The 17,992-nt window shown below is 32.9% G+C and overlaps 3 protein-coding genes across 7 annotated transcripts; 1 reads left to right on the top strand and 2 right to left on the bottom strand.

Moving 5' to 3' along the window:
• Positions 1 to 1,154: 1,154 nt before the first annotated feature.
• LOC105160116 (Dihydropterin pyrophosphokinase / Dihydropteroate synthase) lies at positions 1,155 to 3,738 on the bottom strand. 4 transcript variants are annotated; one of them, XM_011077380.3, is made up of 3 exons: positions 3,597 to 3,738; positions 3,365 to 3,492; positions 1,155 to 2,850 (listed from the first exon to the last, which is right to left on the bottom strand). In XM_011077380.3, exons 2-3 carry the CDS (start codon positions 3,429 to 3,431, stop codon positions 1,379 to 1,381), a joined length of 1,539 nt encoding a protein of 512 aa, XP_011075682.2. In that variant the 5' UTR covers positions 3,432 to 3,492; positions 3,597 to 3,738; the 3' UTR covers positions 1,155 to 1,378. The 4 variants fall into 4 exon arrangements, with proteins under 4 accessions (XP_011075682.2, XP_011075681.2, XP_088735761.1 ...); XM_011077379.3 differs by having other exon boundaries at positions 1,155 to 2,847; positions 3,597 to 3,737; XM_088879635.1 differs by lacking the exon at positions 3,597 to 3,738 and having other exon boundaries at positions 1,155 to 3,145; positions 3,365 to 3,493.
• Positions 3,739 to 3,818: 80 nt separating this feature from the next.
• Positions 3,819 to 7,820, top strand: FLN2 (fructokinase-like protein). The gene is made up of 5 exons (XM_011077381.3): positions 3,819 to 3,973; positions 4,364 to 4,698; positions 4,810 to 5,450; positions 5,757 to 6,228; positions 7,305 to 7,820. The coding sequence occupies exons 1-5, from the start codon at positions 3,933 to 3,935 to the stop codon at positions 7,526 to 7,528; spliced, it is 1,713 nt and encodes a 570-aa protein (XP_011075683.1). The 5' UTR covers positions 3,819 to 3,932; the 3' UTR covers positions 7,529 to 7,820.
• An 89-nt stretch (positions 7,821 to 7,909) lies between these two features.
• On the bottom strand, positions 7,910 to 10,816 carry LOC105160118 (putative 6-phosphogluconolactonase 2). Of its 2 annotated transcripts, none has more exons than XM_011077382.3 (4): positions 10,660 to 10,816; positions 9,798 to 9,986; positions 9,575 to 9,710; positions 7,910 to 8,575 (listed from the first exon to the last, which is right to left on the bottom strand). In XM_011077382.3, the coding sequence occupies exons 1-4, from the start codon at positions 10,779 to 10,781 to the stop codon at positions 8,084 to 8,086; spliced, it is 939 nt and encodes a 312-aa protein (XP_011075684.2). In that variant the 5' UTR covers positions 10,782 to 10,816; the 3' UTR covers positions 7,910 to 8,083. The 2 variants fall into 2 exon arrangements, with proteins under 2 accessions (XP_011075684.2, XP_088735762.1); XM_088879636.1 differs by lacking the exon at positions 10,660 to 10,816 and adding an exon at positions 10,339 to 10,510.
• Positions 10,817 to 17,992: the final 7,176 nt, after the last annotated feature.

Here is a 17,992-nt window from a genome sequence, read left to right on the forward strand (position 1 = left end):
TAAATTTTTAAGATTATTTAATATTATTTGTAAGTTTTTAATATCAAAATACATGATTTTAGTTCTAAAATATTATTAGTTCATTTAATTTTTATGTTGGATATATATTAAAATTATATTAAATATATAAATTACAATAAATAAATTTAAAGTTTTAATATAATATTTTTAAACATAAAAAGTACATGATTAAACTAATTCATTAAATTTAAATTTACAAAATAAAAAATACAACAAATTGATAAATCAACAAAAAAAATAAATAAAGAAAAAAGAAAAAAAGGGATCGTCCCCCCACCGCTCACCCCCCAATCATTAGCCACCCCATTGTCCCCGCTTACGCCTCCCAGCCTCCACCCCCAGCCTCCGCCTCCCACCCTCCACCGCCCGTCTCTCCGTGATATTTGGGTGGACTAAGCGTCGGATCGTGGTGTAGTCGCCCAAATTTGGGAGGACATCAGATCTAGGTGGCGACAAGCGATGTCGCCCTCCCAAATTTGGGGCGACGGCCGACGACGCCAAATATATACATACATACATATATAATATATATTATATTGATTATTTGTATATGTTATATATTATAATATTTAATTTTACATATAATTGTGTATATGTATAATTGGGGTAAAAATATATTTTATAAATACTTAAGATCTAAGCCGTTTATTTTTAGCTATGAAAAATCAATGGCTACTAACACAAGGGCATAATGGGCAAATCATTAAAAAAAATTGACGTTGTTAAGTACAATGACGGAATTTTTTGCGTATACCTTTAATACGATGAGTTTTTAGCCGAATTTCTGAAGTACAAAGGGGTTTTACGCAATTATCCCTTTACTTTAGTGCAGTGTAACTATATATTTGAAGTTATTATTTGATGTAATTGCTATTAAAACGAAACAATAATATGGTATTTATTCTTTTAGCCTTGTGGTATAAAATATGTTTATTACATTACATATATGTATACAATATGACTAACTTAGCGTAATATTAGATTAGTTATTATTAAATGAAATAGCTATAAGTGACACAAGAATCTATATATTTGTAGCTTAAAGTACGAAATAAATCTTTCGCTAAAAAGTTAGGAAAAATAAAAGTTGTCCTATGGAACTCAGAAATTTGGTAGGAAACTTAAGAAAAAAGGAAGTATTTCAAAGGAAACTAAATATTTTCGAAAGTACAATCTATTTTGGTTTCCATAAAATCAAAAATGAAAAGTTTCCCCTTTCGATTGATGCAGATTTTACATAAATCTCAATAGGGTGTTGTTTGAATTGGTCTTGCACTTGGCAGCATCTCAATCTTTACTTGTGGAGGCACACAACAAATTCAAGAAGCAAATAGATGCAGTGGATGATATGATTCCATCAAACACTGTTTCTTCTTCTCCTTTGCAGCATGGCATCACAGAGCTTGACAGCATCTCGATTATCTCTAACATTATGTACTCGCACAATATTTGCGCCGCCCATAACCCCAGCAGTGATAGCAGCAATGGTCGCTGGATCTCTTTGAGCTGCAGTCGGCTGACCACAAATTTCCCGCAAGAATCTCTTTCTGGAAGGTCCTATCAGTAGTGGAGCATGAGATACAGCCACGCTCTTCCTAGCAATTTCAGACTGAATGGCTGGTAATCCCATAAGAATGTCCAGATTTTGTTCCGTATTCTTAGAGAATCCAATCCCAGGATCTATAATTATCCTCCAAGCAGGGATACCAGATAACTCAGCATCTCTAACATGCATGTATAGCTCGGATGCAACATCTACACAAACATTGTTGTACGCCAGGTTCTCATGATTCTGCATTGTAGATGGATCGCCTCTCATGTGCATTGCGATATAGGGAACTTTAAGGGCCACAACCACATTATGCATGTCTGAGTCTAACTGTCCAGCCGATACATCATTTACTAGATGAGCCCCCTTGTTGATGGCTTCTAAGGCAACCTGTGAATAAAAAGTATCCACAGATATTAGCTTTCCTTCCATCTCAGGCATATTTGTGACAGCTTCCAACACTGGGATTAGTCTATCCAATTCTTGTTCAGGAGAGAGCTTAGATGCCATTGGTCGGGTCGATTGTGCACCTAAATCAATGATATCTGCGCCTTCTGTCAGCATGGATCGGACGTGAGAAACAGCTGACTCAACAGATAAGAACTTCCCGCCATCACTAAAACTATCAGGAGTCACATTAAGAATACCCATGATAGATGTTTTTGTTGACCAGTTCCACAACTGATTCGCGACAGGCAATACTCTTTTCATCCCATCCTTCCCGATAAGCGACTCACCACCCAGTTTCTCCCATGCCTCAAAAAGTCCACCGGAATGTCTTGAAAGTTGATGCCAAGATTTAATTGTATCATTATCTGCATCAAATCCCAGTAGATCGACCAATGGGCCCATTACAAAAGGTCTCTCCCAAATTCTTTCATGCGGTATGGTAAGAGTATCAGTATTAACCGTTTGGCTCCCATAGAACAAAATATCCAAATCAATTGGCCTAGGACCATACCTAATGCCAGCAGTACGACCCATGTCCCTCTCAATTTCCTTCAGAACTCCTAACAATTTATGTGGCTCGAGTTTTGTAATTCCTCTAACAGCGGAGTTAAGAAAGTGAGGTTGATCAGTTACATAAGCAGGTTCGGTCTCATATAAGCAACCATGCCTTTTGATCTGGATGCCTGATTTCTTCATCCGTTCCAAGGCATCTTCAAAATTATGAAGTCTATCCCCCACATTACTTCCCAGAGCAATTACCACTTCCTGCTCTTCACTGTTAACTTCCACTGAACTATCATGATAAAAATGGAAAAGACACCCGTGTGCTGCTACGAGAAGATCAAAACCAGAGCAAGATATTAAACACTATACCAATAATGTCCCAATTGCCAACAATTCAAATAAACCACTCCACAGCCATCACCAATGTTTAGTAAATAGAGAATCAAACTTTCTAGAGCATAACAGAACTACTGCAGCACATAAGACAGCCTGATTCAAGTTCGCCTACTATGCCTTTCTGCATCACCAATTTCCTTGAAGAAAACCAAATTCCCTTTAAAATCAACGATCAATCCATTTAGCAATCATAACCCCATATCACAGAGCCCCTACAGGTAAACACTATTTACATCACGTTTAACAAAGATAGGAGAATTGTGCTACAACTTCACGCATATACACACACACGCGCGGATAATTGTGCAGTAAGCTGATCTACAATTGAGACATTTGACCAGAAACAAGCAGAACCCATGCACCACTTACGCGATGGACCCCATGAGGATGAAAGGTTTTGAACCTTAATCGGTAAATGTTCAATAAAACGAGTAAAGAAATCACCTTTAAATGAATTCTTAGCAGCTCTAGCCCCCTGTTTGATGGGTCGGAGCTGTTTGATAATATTCATCTCAAGAATGGTTTTTTCACCAAGACCCAATGTTCTATTCTCGATAATCCTGCAATCCCACCTGAAATTATGCACATTAATTGAGCTCCATAATCACACAGAGCAGAAAAAGCATATCCACTAACCAAAATCAATTCTTTTAGTTCGTATGTATAAGAAACATACCATCTGGATCCCAAGAAAACAAGTGAAAAACCAAGAGAGAGTTATGTTCAAATAATTTCCCTACAGAAAAAGATTTAGGATATTTATAACAGTCAAGAGGAGCTTTTCAATGGGAGTGCAGTGTGGGTAAAAAACTGCAAATTTGAAACCTAGGGGCAGATTGTGGAATTTGGGGATAAGGAAGGACATAACAGTCATTCTGAATATTATCAAATGTCAGCTGCTAAAATATTAAAACCCCAGATGAGAAAAATCAAAATTATCTAGTTCTTCAGTACTTTAGTCTGTTCCCTAAAACCCATTGCTGGAGTTTTTGGGTTTTGAGAAATCCATACAATGGCTTCATTGTCTTTCACACAGTTTTCACTAGTGCCCAGGTTCTCTTTCTTCACCTTTTTCCCTTTACAAAGATATTTACACCAGGAAATCATCTTAGCTTCATGGCTATGCTTTAGTTCTGGATTTTATATGACACAAAACCAAAAAGCATATAACAAGAGAAGGATTGGCTCATCGGAATCTTGGCCTTGTTTTTTGTTGTTAAATTCTTGTTTTTGCGTCTGTTTATGTCTATACTCTTGAATTTTTGTGTTGAAAATGAAAGCAAGGCAGAGCTTCATAATTTAGAAGAGATTAACAAATAAAGATAGTTTTTATGTTTTGCAGAATACGGAATTCCATAGGAGTGCTTGTATTATGAAATAGATGGTTGGAGATTTGGGGTGATGTAAGAGTATTGAGAGTTCTATCACTTTTTGCTTGTGCAGGATATGCAGGTGGCACCTGAATGGAAATCCTTTCCCTTATATGAACCTAGTACAAATTCAAGATTGTAGAGTAAATAGAAAAGTAGTTATGGCTGTCTCCAGAGACAAACTGACTGACTCGTTAGCTCAGGAGGTACTGAATGGAGAACCAGGGAGTACAGAGAAAAAGATTCGTAGAACAAGTAAACGAGCTTCTGCAAGAACCAGGAAAAAAGTGATGGAGATTCCAGATGAAAATCCTGCAGCCAATGGGAATGCCAGAGATGAGGAAATTCTAATGACTTCAGGCTCAGAGGAGAATTCCAGGAAAACCCAAACCAGAACTCGTAAGAAAGGTCAATCTCCGCTAGACCGTGTAAATTTAGTGGAAATTTCTTCAAAATTGGTAAGTTTGTCCATTGCATACAGAATTTTGAATTGTGAAGTTCCAATTTGATTACGTGCAGCTCCATCAGAATTGGAGACTGTGGAAGGAGAAGCAGCTGAAAAAGTGACAAGGCAAAGAAGACGAAAGAAGAAGGCTGACAGTATGGATAGTCAAGGCAGTGAGACAGAATTTAGTGATGTTGAGGGGGATACATTTGCTCTAACCATGGATGAAGACAGTGAACAAGAATTGGAGTTTGACATAGATGATGGAGAGGATATAAGCTTTACTTATGGATGGCCACCACTGGTTTGTTGTTTTGGTGCAGCCCAACATGCTTTTGTGCCCGCTGGAAGACAAGCTAACAGACTTATTGACTATGAAATCCATGATCGGAAAAAAGAGGCTCTGTGGGAGCCTGAGAAATTTGTTAGGGCATCTGGAGGATGTTCAAGTAATGTTGCAGTGGCTCTTGCAAGTTTGGGAGGAAAAGTTGCCTTCATGGGGAAGCTTGGGGATGATGCATTCGGTCAGTCGCTACTTTATTTTTTAAACATCAACAATGTCCAAACAAGATCAGTACGGATTGATAATAAGAAGGCTACAGCTGTATCACAGATGAAAATTGGTAAGAGAGGTCGCTTCAGGATGACTAGTGTCAAACCATGCGCAGAGGATTGTTTTTCGAAGTCTGAGATCAATATTGATGTGTTGAAAGAGGTAAGATATCTTTGTTTTAATTCGTGATAGACTCACAATCCTTTCATTGTCTCCTTTTCGTGTAATGTACTGTTTTGGGCTTGTAGATGGGTTGGGGGTGGGGGGAGGGGGATGGATCTTGAGGCAACTCTTTGTGTTTGTTTATGATGTGTTATGCATATGTATAACCTTTTCAGTGCATATTAAAAGTGAAACTAGGCGATACTTCCAAATTCTCTTTCTCTCACTTTCTGTGTTCATCATATGTTCCGGTACATGCTTGATGTCAAAGATTATATGTGTACTGACAAGCAATTAACGATTCAGGCAAAAATGTTTTACTTCAACACTTTCAGCCTCCTGGACAGGAATATGAGGTCGACCACATTACAAGCTGTCAAGATTGCCAAAAGGCTAGGAAATGTTGTCTTTTACGATCTCAATCTTCCATTGCCACTTTGGCAATCTAGTGAAGAAACCAAGATGTTCATACAGAAAGCATGGAATCTATCTGATATTATTGAGGTCACCAAGCAAGAGCTGGAATTTCTTTGTGGGATAACACCATCGGAAAATTTTGATACCAGAGATAATGATAGATCTAAGTTCACCCACTATGCACCAGAAGTTGTTTCTCAGCTCTGGCATGATGATCTCAAGGTTTTGTTTGTGACTAATGGAACTTCAAAGATACATTACTACACTAAGGAGCATAATGGTGCTGTACATGGAATGGAGGACGCAGCCCTTACTCCTTATACTTCCGACATGTCTGCATCTGGAGATGGTATTGTAGCAGGTAAAGCATGCCAAACGGATACTTAGACTTTGAGTGGAGTCATCCAATCTTTGCTATGGTACATTCCATGTTTGTTACTGCTGGAACAGTCAATCGTTAAGTAAATTTACATTTTCACAAACTTCCAGAAACATGCCTTTGCCGTACGGTATGATAATCTAGTGATAAATATTGCCAATTCAAGCATAAAGTGATTAATGTCAAGATTGACAAGATTCCTTAACTGTTGGTTACCATTAGAAGACGTCATACTTCAGGTTCTTCTTTGTGTGAAAAGTTGTGCCAAGACAAATTTTGTAGATAGCGTCCAGTTTGTCGCTTTCATGATAACGTCATATAAGGCTGCAATAAGAAGTTCAACAAAATCACCAATCAGGTGCTGGTGGATGTTTTTTACTTTCTTTTCTTTTCAACAGTCTCTTGAATCCGTTGGTCTCAGAAGAACTTCATATTATTCATTAAACTCTGTTGTGAAAATAAATAGATAAATAAATATGTTGCAAAATATCTTGGACAATAGAATTCCGGTCTGCATGCATTATTATTCTGCCTCAGAAGCCATGAGATGCAAGGAGCGCTGTAGCAGGGAAAAAAATGATCCTGCACTTTGTTTGTTGCATTGCTTAATTTTCATTAGTATATATTATTTTGGGGCTTAAGAACTTCTATGTAAATCCCTTTTTCATCCATTGCGAATCTGGATACGTTTCTCATGTTATCATTAGTTCCAGCAATTTTTTCCAACATTTTCATTGAAGCATTGCGTAATTTTCCTACTAAAACCAAACTTTGCCCCGTTACTTAACCTATCTGTATTTGTTTCTGAATGTTTTGTCTACGACATTCGTGTTAAAGGGCTCACTCTTATAAAATTATGGTTTGAAGTGAATTGTCGTCATTGTAATTCGAACTGTTCTGTTCTTCCCAATTACTTACTCTTTTCTGTGTGGAATTCTCAGGCGGTATGGTTATGCATCTTATTCAATGTAGTTTCAGTTCTGATATTTAGCCATTTCTCTGCCATACTCTGGCAATTCAGTCCTCTGAGCTGATTGATTTCCTTGGTCTTGGTTCAGGCATAATGAGAATGTTGACTCTTCAACCACATCTCATCTCTGATAAAGGCTACTTGGAACGCACGGTCAAGTACGCCATTAGCTGCGGCGTCATAGACCAATGGCTACAGGCACGAAGTCTTGGCTTCCCCGCCAAAGAAGGCATGGAAGATGTAGTTCCTGATCCTAATGGCATAAAATCAATAACAGAAAGGGAGTACAGAACCTTGGTTCCTTCAAGCTGACAGAGATAAAAATTCTGCTGCATGCATGCCATTCTGCACTACATCTCCCAGACGGGGTGGAACTTTATGCCGTCTTTTTCAATATTATTCTTTTTAGGACTAGCGATGCATTGTTTGATTCACGAGTCTTTAGATGAAACATACTGGTAAGGTATGGTGATAGCACAGGAACCATAAACGTGCAAGTTAATGCTACAGCTGCATTGAGCCTACTGCACTGACAGGTTTTCATGGATGTAAGAACAACAACTCCTACTACATTTACTTCAACTTTTTGATTACTTTCTTTCAATCTCAAGATCTTTGGTTATATTTGTCAAAATTATGCAATAGAAGATTCAATTTAATACGCAGAGAGGAAGAACAATTGAAAAGATTGGCTTAACTAAATAACATTTTTCTTCCTTTGAACTTCTTGCTACTTTCTTCGTAAGACTAAGTCAAAAAGATAGCAAAGAGCTCCAACCATAGAGGAGAATACCAAGTACCAAAGTTTCCATATTCCAACGCTACATATACAAAACTAGGCTTCCGCAGAAGCGCTCAAACTCGATCCTACTCCCAGAAACTAGCGCTGTCAAGTTTGGAAGCAGCTGCAATATCCAGAAACCATACCAACTTCCCTTGGGTAGGCTGAACCATTCTTGCAGGCAATTTTGGACGGTCAGGACCAATATCATCGATTGCCAAGTGTGCAGCCTCGGCCTTGCCGCCACCTGTGACGACCACAGCAACATTGGAGGCGGAGTTTATGACTGGAAACGTAAACGTAATTCTCTCTGGTGGGGGCTTGGGTGAATCAGTGATGAAAGTCACCCATTGCAGTTTCTCACTAAGCACCGAGTGATTGGGAAATAGAGATGCAACGTGCCCATCAGGTCCCATTCCAAGGAGGACAAGGTCAAACTTAGGACAGTCGTTGATCTCAGAGACGTTGATCACACGAGTCCTGACGAGCTGCCTTATGACAAACTCATAGTCCTCAGCAGCTCGTTCAGCGCTCACTGTGTCGTTGATGGAGTGCACATGACTGTATATAACAGGCACCTGAAATAGTAATCAAGCATATGATCAATCTGCATTAAATAAAGCATTTAGTTGAAAGAGACAATAGAAAGATATGAAGGAACTAAGACTGAATAGAGAGATACGAAGGAACTAAGAGAGAATAGATCATACACTTTTCACATAGCACAAACGATAATTTTAAAAACAATAATGAAATCCTTGAGTCATATGCATCTGTTAAACCTATCACTGAGAAATCAGACTGTGCTGACCTACAAGAAACAGTCAGCAGGACAAAAGTCTTCGACTAAAGTGACATTTTGACATCAAGTAACGAGCAGTTAATCACATTCGGTTTATTGGAAAAGTATCGGATATTTCAAGCTCAGAAATGGTAATACATAAAATGTGGTGAGAGTCCTTGAGAGTTGAGAGGAAGGCATCTGCGTTATTTGCACTCACTTTTCACCGACCCTTTAATGAAAATCTCATTAACGACACGTACAAGTTGTTAGTTGAATGCTGTCAAGAGGGAGTTCCGGTGAAATAAATAGTAGATAAACCTAAATATTGTTACTACTATAAGTAGAAGCAACTCTCTTGACTGGTAGATTTCTATATCAGACACATTAACTGTAACGACTAAAATGGTTATCGAGATATAATTGAAGTTTCCATCTTTAGTTATTCGCATGCTTCCGTTCAAATTAATGACATGAAGACAACAAAGATATATTAAATTCTGTATCAGATAACAAAACCATGCAAGCGATTTCTGCTGAAACAGAGCACGACATGATGTCAATTGCAAGTCCTCTACAGAACATCGGTCCCCATGTTAGCTCAGAAGGTAAAGATCGACCCAATGTAGTGCCACTGTCACCGATAATACTGAGGCTAGAAAGGTAATGATTGGATTGAGACAAACAGAACATGAAATTCGACTGCGTTGGTCAAACAGAACGTCATCCAAATAACGGAAACTGACACAGAAACAGACAACGGCCACGAAACACCCCAGAAAAACTGGAAAGATACCTTAGCAAAGAGACCATCTTTTGCAAGCTTATAGTTGCTATCAGCATGACTTTTGGCGACCACCCGCTCATCCGCCCAAAATATGTGCCACTTGGCCCAATCAATGGTTTTGATGTAAGGCGCTTCACAGAGTTTTCTGCTCACCGCAAGAAGCTCAAAATTGTTTAAGGATAACAGCAAATCACCAGAAAACATAAGAGACAAAGCAAACTTAATTACATACCCCATCAAGGTAATGAGTGAGCCACCGGACAAAGCAACGGCAAATGTACCACGTTCTTTTATCGAAGCCTCCGACAGGTCCGCGATATACTCGGCCAAGTTGCTTCTAAGTTCATCTGCATTTTCATGGATTCTCAGCTCTCTTCCATCCTTTTCGAGCCGATAAAGAGCCATTGGACTACAAACCACGCTGCTCCATATAATCATGAAAAGAAAAGGCCAAATGAATTGAGAATTTCCTCGATTGATCATTAATCTCACAATTAGATTTGATCACAATCACAAGGAATTAAAAAAATTCTGGGGAAAAACACACACACACACACAGTTGTTTGGTAGCCAATTAACAACTCTCATTAACATTAACTCAACAACTTTTCAAAATACACAATTAGAATGAGGTAATCAACATGCATCATATGAATCATAAACACCCAACCTTCTGCAGCATTACAAGCATTAAATCATCATGTTGCATGTAAATCTTTGAACCCAGAAATATTCAAAGAATAAACATCAGGCAAAAGTGATTGAAATCTCACCATTGATGAGGATCAAGAAGCAAAAAAGATCATGGCCCAGATCACTTGAATCAACACATGCACATCAAGATAAGCACATACACAGCATTTGTAGTCAAAGCCCACATGAACACACACCAAAAAAAATTAAAAAAAAAACAATCTTTATTCCAATATTCTTGCATGAAATAAGCTCAGATTCTCAAGACCCACAACAACAAAACAAGAAAATTGCATTCTTGAAATCATACAAAAGTAAAAAAAAAATAAAAAAATATATAATTTATTTAATAAATAATCTGCAATATAAACAAGAAGAGAGAGAGAGAGAGAGAGACTTACAGAGGAAAGAGAAAAGGTTGATGGGTGTCAGAGAAGGAAGAAGAAACTGAGGTGAAGTAATTGTAGTCGGGTATCAACTCTTTGTTTTTATATACACACACACATACACACTCATGCCTCATATTTTTTCCTTTTCTGTTTTGTGTCTGAATATATATATATGTATATATGTAAAACGTGTGTGTGTGTGTGTGTTCCAACATTTTTACAGCTGAGAATACATCAAGACCCCAAAAATCAGTGTATGAATCAGTAAAAAAAGAAAAAAGAAAAAGAAGGAAAATATATGTACATTTTTACTTTGAAATAAATAAAAAAAAAAAAGGCAAAAAGGCAAAAACTTTCATGACAAGAGAAGACTCTGACAATGTTCCTAGATTATCTCTTATGTATGCCATCTCATCTGCCCTATATTATCTCACTCCATATGAACTCCACTATGAAAGTGACATTAAGTATTACTATTCATTTATATATATTTCCATGCAAATTTTCCCTCTTTTTAACTTAATTTTTGAAATTCAAAATTGATTTAAATAATATATATACACACCAAATTAGTAGTGGGCCAATAATTTAATTGCAGATTAGATCTGTATTGATTTATTAGCGTTAGTCCTAACTGTAACTAATAGTCTGTCTATGACACTTGCATGTCATTGCAATAAACAAAATTTATTGGAATCTAATAAAATCATTTATAAAGACTCATAATAATTCACATGTAATTTTCATTATTTTTTTTTTTTCGATTCTTTTGTTGCTGATGAGGTTTTACTCAATTAGTAAAGTTGAGAGTGAAAACCTAAGTGGTTTTGAGTGATTCTTTGTAGTTCCTAAGTCGAAACCTAAGTGAATCTATGTAATTGAGCCTTATTGGCGTGTTTTAGGTTGCCGGCCTTAGTGGTTATGGGCTTTCCTCCTCGGATCTGGCTCACTGAGCCAACCCTTTTTCTGTTTTTATTTTATATTACTATTTTTATAGATCTGTGTATATATATATATATTGTAATTCATAGATCTATAGATATATTTGTTGATTTTGTAATATTGACGTGTAAGGGTTTTCGTAACCAACTGTTTTTTTGTAATAATTGATTAGAGCTTTTTTTTTTTGGTTCAAATTACTGGTGGATTTTTCCCAACAAGAAGATTGTGGACTTTAGTCTCATAATTGTGGGTGTGCATATGTTTATATAGTAATTTGTTATTTTTTTTGTCGGAAAAAATACAAGCAATTTCTTTGTGATATTATAAATAAGCAAATCATCCCCTATAAAGAAAAAAGTTAATAATTTGCCTCCATGTATTTTTAAAAATATAGCAATTTACCTCCCTAGATTCGCTTCAATTTTAAAAATACAGCGGGGTAAATTAATATTATTTTTCTATAAGGTGTAAATTACTCATTTGCAATATCAAAGGAAAGTAAATTGCCTTAAACCTTTTCTTTATCTCGTTTATTTAAATTATTAATATATTAAATTAATTTTTAAAATTAAATATATTAAATGATATAATAAATCAAATACCATAAAAAATTAGTCAACCATTGGGACTTGCTCTCTCTCTCTCTTCAAATTGACTATTTTAGATTAAAGGTGAAGTGTTTGTTTTATATTTTATTATTATTATTATTAAGCTTGCTTTAGGGTACCCCTTGTTGTATATATATTGTCCTACTTTTGTTTTTCTTCTTTAAAATGTACTTATGTTTTAACTTTGGGAAATATTCCCTTACTTTCTACTTTCATTTTCCTATTTTCTTGTCTACCTCTACAGCCTATAGGGTCCCCCCCCCCCCACCCACAAAAAAAAAAAGAAAATTTTGAATTATTTTTTTATATTTTTATAATTTTATTACATTTAATGTATACATATATAAAGTTTGAACAATAATATAACAAAAAATAAAATGTCTTACTGGATTATATATCTTCTCGAATAATAATTAAGTTGAATATTGCGATGTCACCATGTTTTTAAAATAAAATGTTTTTATGGTTAATTGCATTAATGAGTTTAAACCATCATAAAAAGAAAACAAAAATCATAACCATTTTATTTCATATTATATTTAGGGAAAATTGCAGTTATCTCTCCTAATTTTTTTTGCATAATTACGAATACTTTTTTTTTTGTTTGAAAAATTATAAAAGCCTCTTTAAATAAAAAGTAACTATGTAGTCATTAATTTGGATAAAAATTACTATTTTACTGTGTTTGTTTTTTTTAAAAAAATATATAAAATTAAGGATAGGTAAAGTATATAATTCATTGGGAATGTTTGTAAAAATATTTTATAAAATTCTAAAAAATATATAATACTATAATTCATAATTAAAAAAAGGCATTTTGGTCAATATTCATCATAAAATTAAGTCGGATAAAAATCTATCAAAATGGGCTTGTTGCTATATAGACATTAAAATCTGAGAGATTTTATAATTTTCAAATAATAAGAGAATATTGTAATTATATTATATATCAAGAGAGATTATTATAAAATAATTACCGATATCCCATTATTTTATGTTATTCCAAGTTTCATACCAAGAACATTATGTCACCTATCCAACGTTTGTATAGAAGATATCATGTCATCATCCATCATTTTTCTTCAACTTCCAACATCATCATTATGATGAACTTATCAATATTTATATATATATATATAAGGAAAGAGAGAGAGATGATGATGATGATGATGATGGAGTTATGATGCAGAAGTTGGGAAGTAACCGAAGAATTAAATAAGGACATATGATGACAAATGAGGAGTTGTGACTAATTAGACAGACACCCCATCAGTTTCAGGAATCTTTAACCTCTGCAATTTTGGAAACTTTAATTCCGATTTGGTTTGCTCGAATTAAAATTAATTAAATAACAAATATAATATATTTATAGTGTAATTAATATATAATTCATGAAAAATTCACGATCCAATGAAAGAGATCGACATATATATATATATATATATATATATTCGTTTTGCCCATTTGACTTACCTTAAGTACACCTTCGATGCATTTGGGCTGTTGACTGATTATCAAGTGCGTGTATATATACACATATATATCACTGTATATTTAGTTTGAGACGGGCTTCAATCTTGATCGAGTTTATGAATCTGATAATGATCCATTCGTATTTTTTGTTACAAAATAATAATGTCTTTTGCATTTTATCTGCATATCAGATCATTTTTAAATACATATATAATACATACAATATATCTTTTATATACATGTGTCCCATGTATATTAAATAAAAATACAGAATATAATATCATTTATTATAGAAGATTTGGACTGTATATTCATATATTCAAGTATTAACACGCTGAATATCTCTCACTAATATCATTAGCGTATGATCTTTAAACAAAATCTTGATTTTATTTTATACGAGTAAAAAATTTCTAATGATATCCTTAAAATATTAATTACCCCCAGAAAATATTAATGGTATCGCATTATTGTTTTAAATAAAACGATAGTTTCTAGAAAAAAAAATATCCATTTTATGGAAAAATAATAATAAGATGAAGGAAATATAGATTATGATAAATTATTGAATATTAATATAATATATATAGACTATAGTTAATTAGTATTTTCTATAATATGTAGTATTGGTCTATGGTTATAACTCTCTCTTGTATTTTTATTTATTTAATTTTAATTTCCCAAAATACATAATATTGTTGATTAAAGGTTTCCATAATTGGCTTTTACTAAAATGTTTGTGCTGAATTCTGTTTCTTGAGATGATCAAAAAAGCTGAATCATGTTATGTTTCTTTTAGTTCCCAATCACTTTTCCCATTGAGTTTGGACCATCAGTTCTTGCCAACCATAACATATCTTTCCATTCCTTTTTACCTTTTTCTATTTTTTTATATTTTACTCCCACAAAAAGCTAGGTATATTACATTGACAGTCCCTGAATTTAGACCAAATTATACAAATACTTCCTAATGTTTTATAAAATTACATGAGCTATACCCCTTAGAGGTGTTAGTGTAATATTTTTTAAAATGTATTTGTGTAAGTTTTGCATTTGAATAGAGAGTATAGTCGTAATAACAACTATAACTTCAAAAGGTATATCTATAATTTTGTAAGAAATAAGAAGTGCTTGTGCATTTTGGCCTAATCTCAGGGGATGTCAATATAATGTACCCTAACAGTGAAATATTTGTCTTCTTGAAGACGAGTAAGTGGTTCAATAATAACATCTTATTCTAATGAAAGAAAGACTAAGAGTTTCAAGCACGAAAATTTTTTATTCGTATCAAGTTGGGCTGAATCAAATCAATCACATGACAAGTGTGATATATTTGTTATGTGATTAATCACTTTCTCTAAATTGTACATCAATTAAATAATAAGTACACTGTATTTAGCATAAAATAGTTCAAATCTAATTAAATTCGATGTGAATTAGAATTTCCGTCGCAAAAAGGAGAGTTAGAGAACTAACTCTCATTCAACTTTTTTCTTATAAAAAAGAAAGAAAGAAAGAAAAATATACATTTTCTTGGCAAATCTGGTGATTTTTTAATTATATTAGTGAGGTTAAGTTTGTATAATATGTTGCAGACATTGTGGACCAAAAAGAGAAATGAGCAATCATGACTTAGGTTTAGAAAGAAAAAATTACAATTTTGAACCCAAAATATAGGGCAATTTGCAATAATAGTTCTATATTTTCTGAAATAGTCAACCTTAGTTTCATACTTAAAAAAAACGTTGCAATATTAATCCCATATTTTAGAAAGGTATCGTAAAATTAGTTTCACACTTTAGAAAAACGTTGCAAAATTAGTCCCAAATATTACAAAGTAAACATTGCAATTTTTTCTTTTTGCAATTGGACTAACTTTGCAACATTTTCTTAAAGTGTGGGACTAATATTGACTATTTCAGAAAATGTGAGACTAATATTGCAAATTAAACTATAATTTTAGGACCAAAATTGCAATTTTCTCGCTTTGTAAAATATTGGTAAGGTCAACTTGCTTATCTGAAATCAGCATGTTACCTTAAATTGTTCATTCCTTAATTAATTGATAACATTTTAAGTATGTAATTACTTGTTTATTTTTCTACTTGTTCACATCCTTAAAGACAAATCAAGCTAGAGCTTTCATTATTTTTACATTATTTTAGTCAACAATATAATAATAATAATTATTATTATTATTATTTAGCTTAATCATCATACCTTGATTAATTATTAATATATTAACCCTATTTTAATTATACGTACGACTTGGAAAAGCAATTTTTATATAATATATTAAACCTAATTAATCATCAATTTCTGCTTGAGCAACTCTTAAATTATATAATTTACATTTTATTTTCTCAAATTTGGATTCCTCTTAATTAGGTTTAGGGGTGGCAATATGGGTCGAAACTCATATTTCCAGACCAATCCATCTAATTTTGGGTAGAATTGAGTTGGGTTGCGTTTAAAATTTTCTAATATGGGTTTAATACAATTTTATTTAAATAAATTTAGATAGATTATGAGTTCTAACGGGTCCTAAATGGATTTTTCATATTTAATTTTTTATTAGTTTATAAAAAGTAATTTTAGTAATATAATAGAATTGATTAAAGATATTAATATAAGTTATAATCATGAATTTATTATGGGTCATATATGGGTTGGTGATAGATTTTAAACGGGTTGATAACGGATTCTATATGGGTTGGTGATGGATTTTAAGTGGATTGGTGATGTATATAGATGGGTAATGGGTCTTAGGTTCATTAAAACTGATTAATTATACTATGTCTTATTAACTACTTTTACATTTATAACTTTTTGCAACTTTATGAGAAACAAAATTTATTTAGTAAATTATATTTTTTAAATTAATGAGAAACAAATTAAAGGAAAGTGAATGATTTTATTAAATAGTCAAAACTTGCAATTCATATGTGATCATTTAAAATTCTTTTTTTTTTTTAAATAAACTGGCAGCATGCAATTATATTATAAATTTAAATGAACATAATCAAATATCAATATGTAATAATGATTTATAATAAACTAAAATGTACTATTATTATTGTGATTAAAAATTCACAATTTAAATTTAAAAAGAATTATAGAGAAATTGATTGCACAACTACTCATATCATGATTTATATCGAAAAATGCAGTATTTTTTATAATACTTTACAAGCTTTTCATAATATATTTAATAAATGAATCTTTAATGTAACTTGATTACTTTAAATAACGAGTAATATAAATTTAATTGTATTATATTATATTATAAGTAGTATTAAAAATATTGTAATCTTATTATTATTATTATCTGAAATTTTTAATTTTATAAATATTAAATATAAAAATGAATGTTATCGACCCAACTCGACCTATTTGCAATCCAATCCATTTTTAACTCGTTGGTTCAAACCCATTTTAAACCTAACCCATATTGAACCCAACCCAATCCGCCCATTTGCTACCCCTTATTAGGTTAGATTAGTGTTCATATGTTGGTTCACCTATCTTAAGGGCTTGAATTTATACCTAGTAATGCAGAAATTTTATAAATTAATATTCGACAAATTAATAATTTATTTTTGTCCTAACTTGAGTCAGGATCTAAATTAATAATTTTAATAAATTAATAAAATAATAATTTTTTTGGGATATCCTTATATAAATTTATGGCTCATTCAATATTATAAATTAATAATTCTATAAAATTACAAATATAACTCAAACAAATTAAAAAAATATGATTTTATTGTTGTTTGCTTCTTCTTAAAATTTAAATTTAGCTGTACAATGTAAATATTTAATTCATGAAAAATAATGTAGATTTGTTTGAATAAAAAAAAACTCTTTAAATTAATAAATTATTCATTTACCAATTAATTAAAATCTCTTTAAATTACAAAATCATGATATTATTAATGTATAAAAATTTTACTGTACTTCCATACTTCTCTTGCACGTTGAATTGCCTACGGATTTTATTTCTTTCTTTTCTATTTATTTTAATTTTATTGTATAAAAAATTCAAGGACTAGTTTCGAAACGACGAACCATAAATTACAAGATACAGTCGTTGCTGGTCTATTTCTTACGACGGGGATATATATAGGTAATGACCCCAAAAAATTTTGTACTATTTATGTTGATAAGGAAAATTATATCCTCGAAAGGTATTTTAATTTAAATATTTAAAATTCAAACATAGGGTTTGTATATCCAAATTATGTGATATGTTTGGATTTATTTTGCATGATGTCCAAGCAGTTTTGTTTGGGTCCAAAATTATACAGATCAATGTGGTTTTG

This window comes from Sesamum indicum, linkage group LG4 (genome assembly GCF_026168435.1).
Source record: "Sesamum indicum cultivar Baizhima isolate 11 linkage group LG4, ASM2616843v1, whole genome shotgun sequence".
Lineage (NCBI taxonomy): Eukaryota > Viridiplantae > Streptophyta > Magnoliopsida > Lamiales > Pedaliaceae > Sesamum > Sesamum indicum.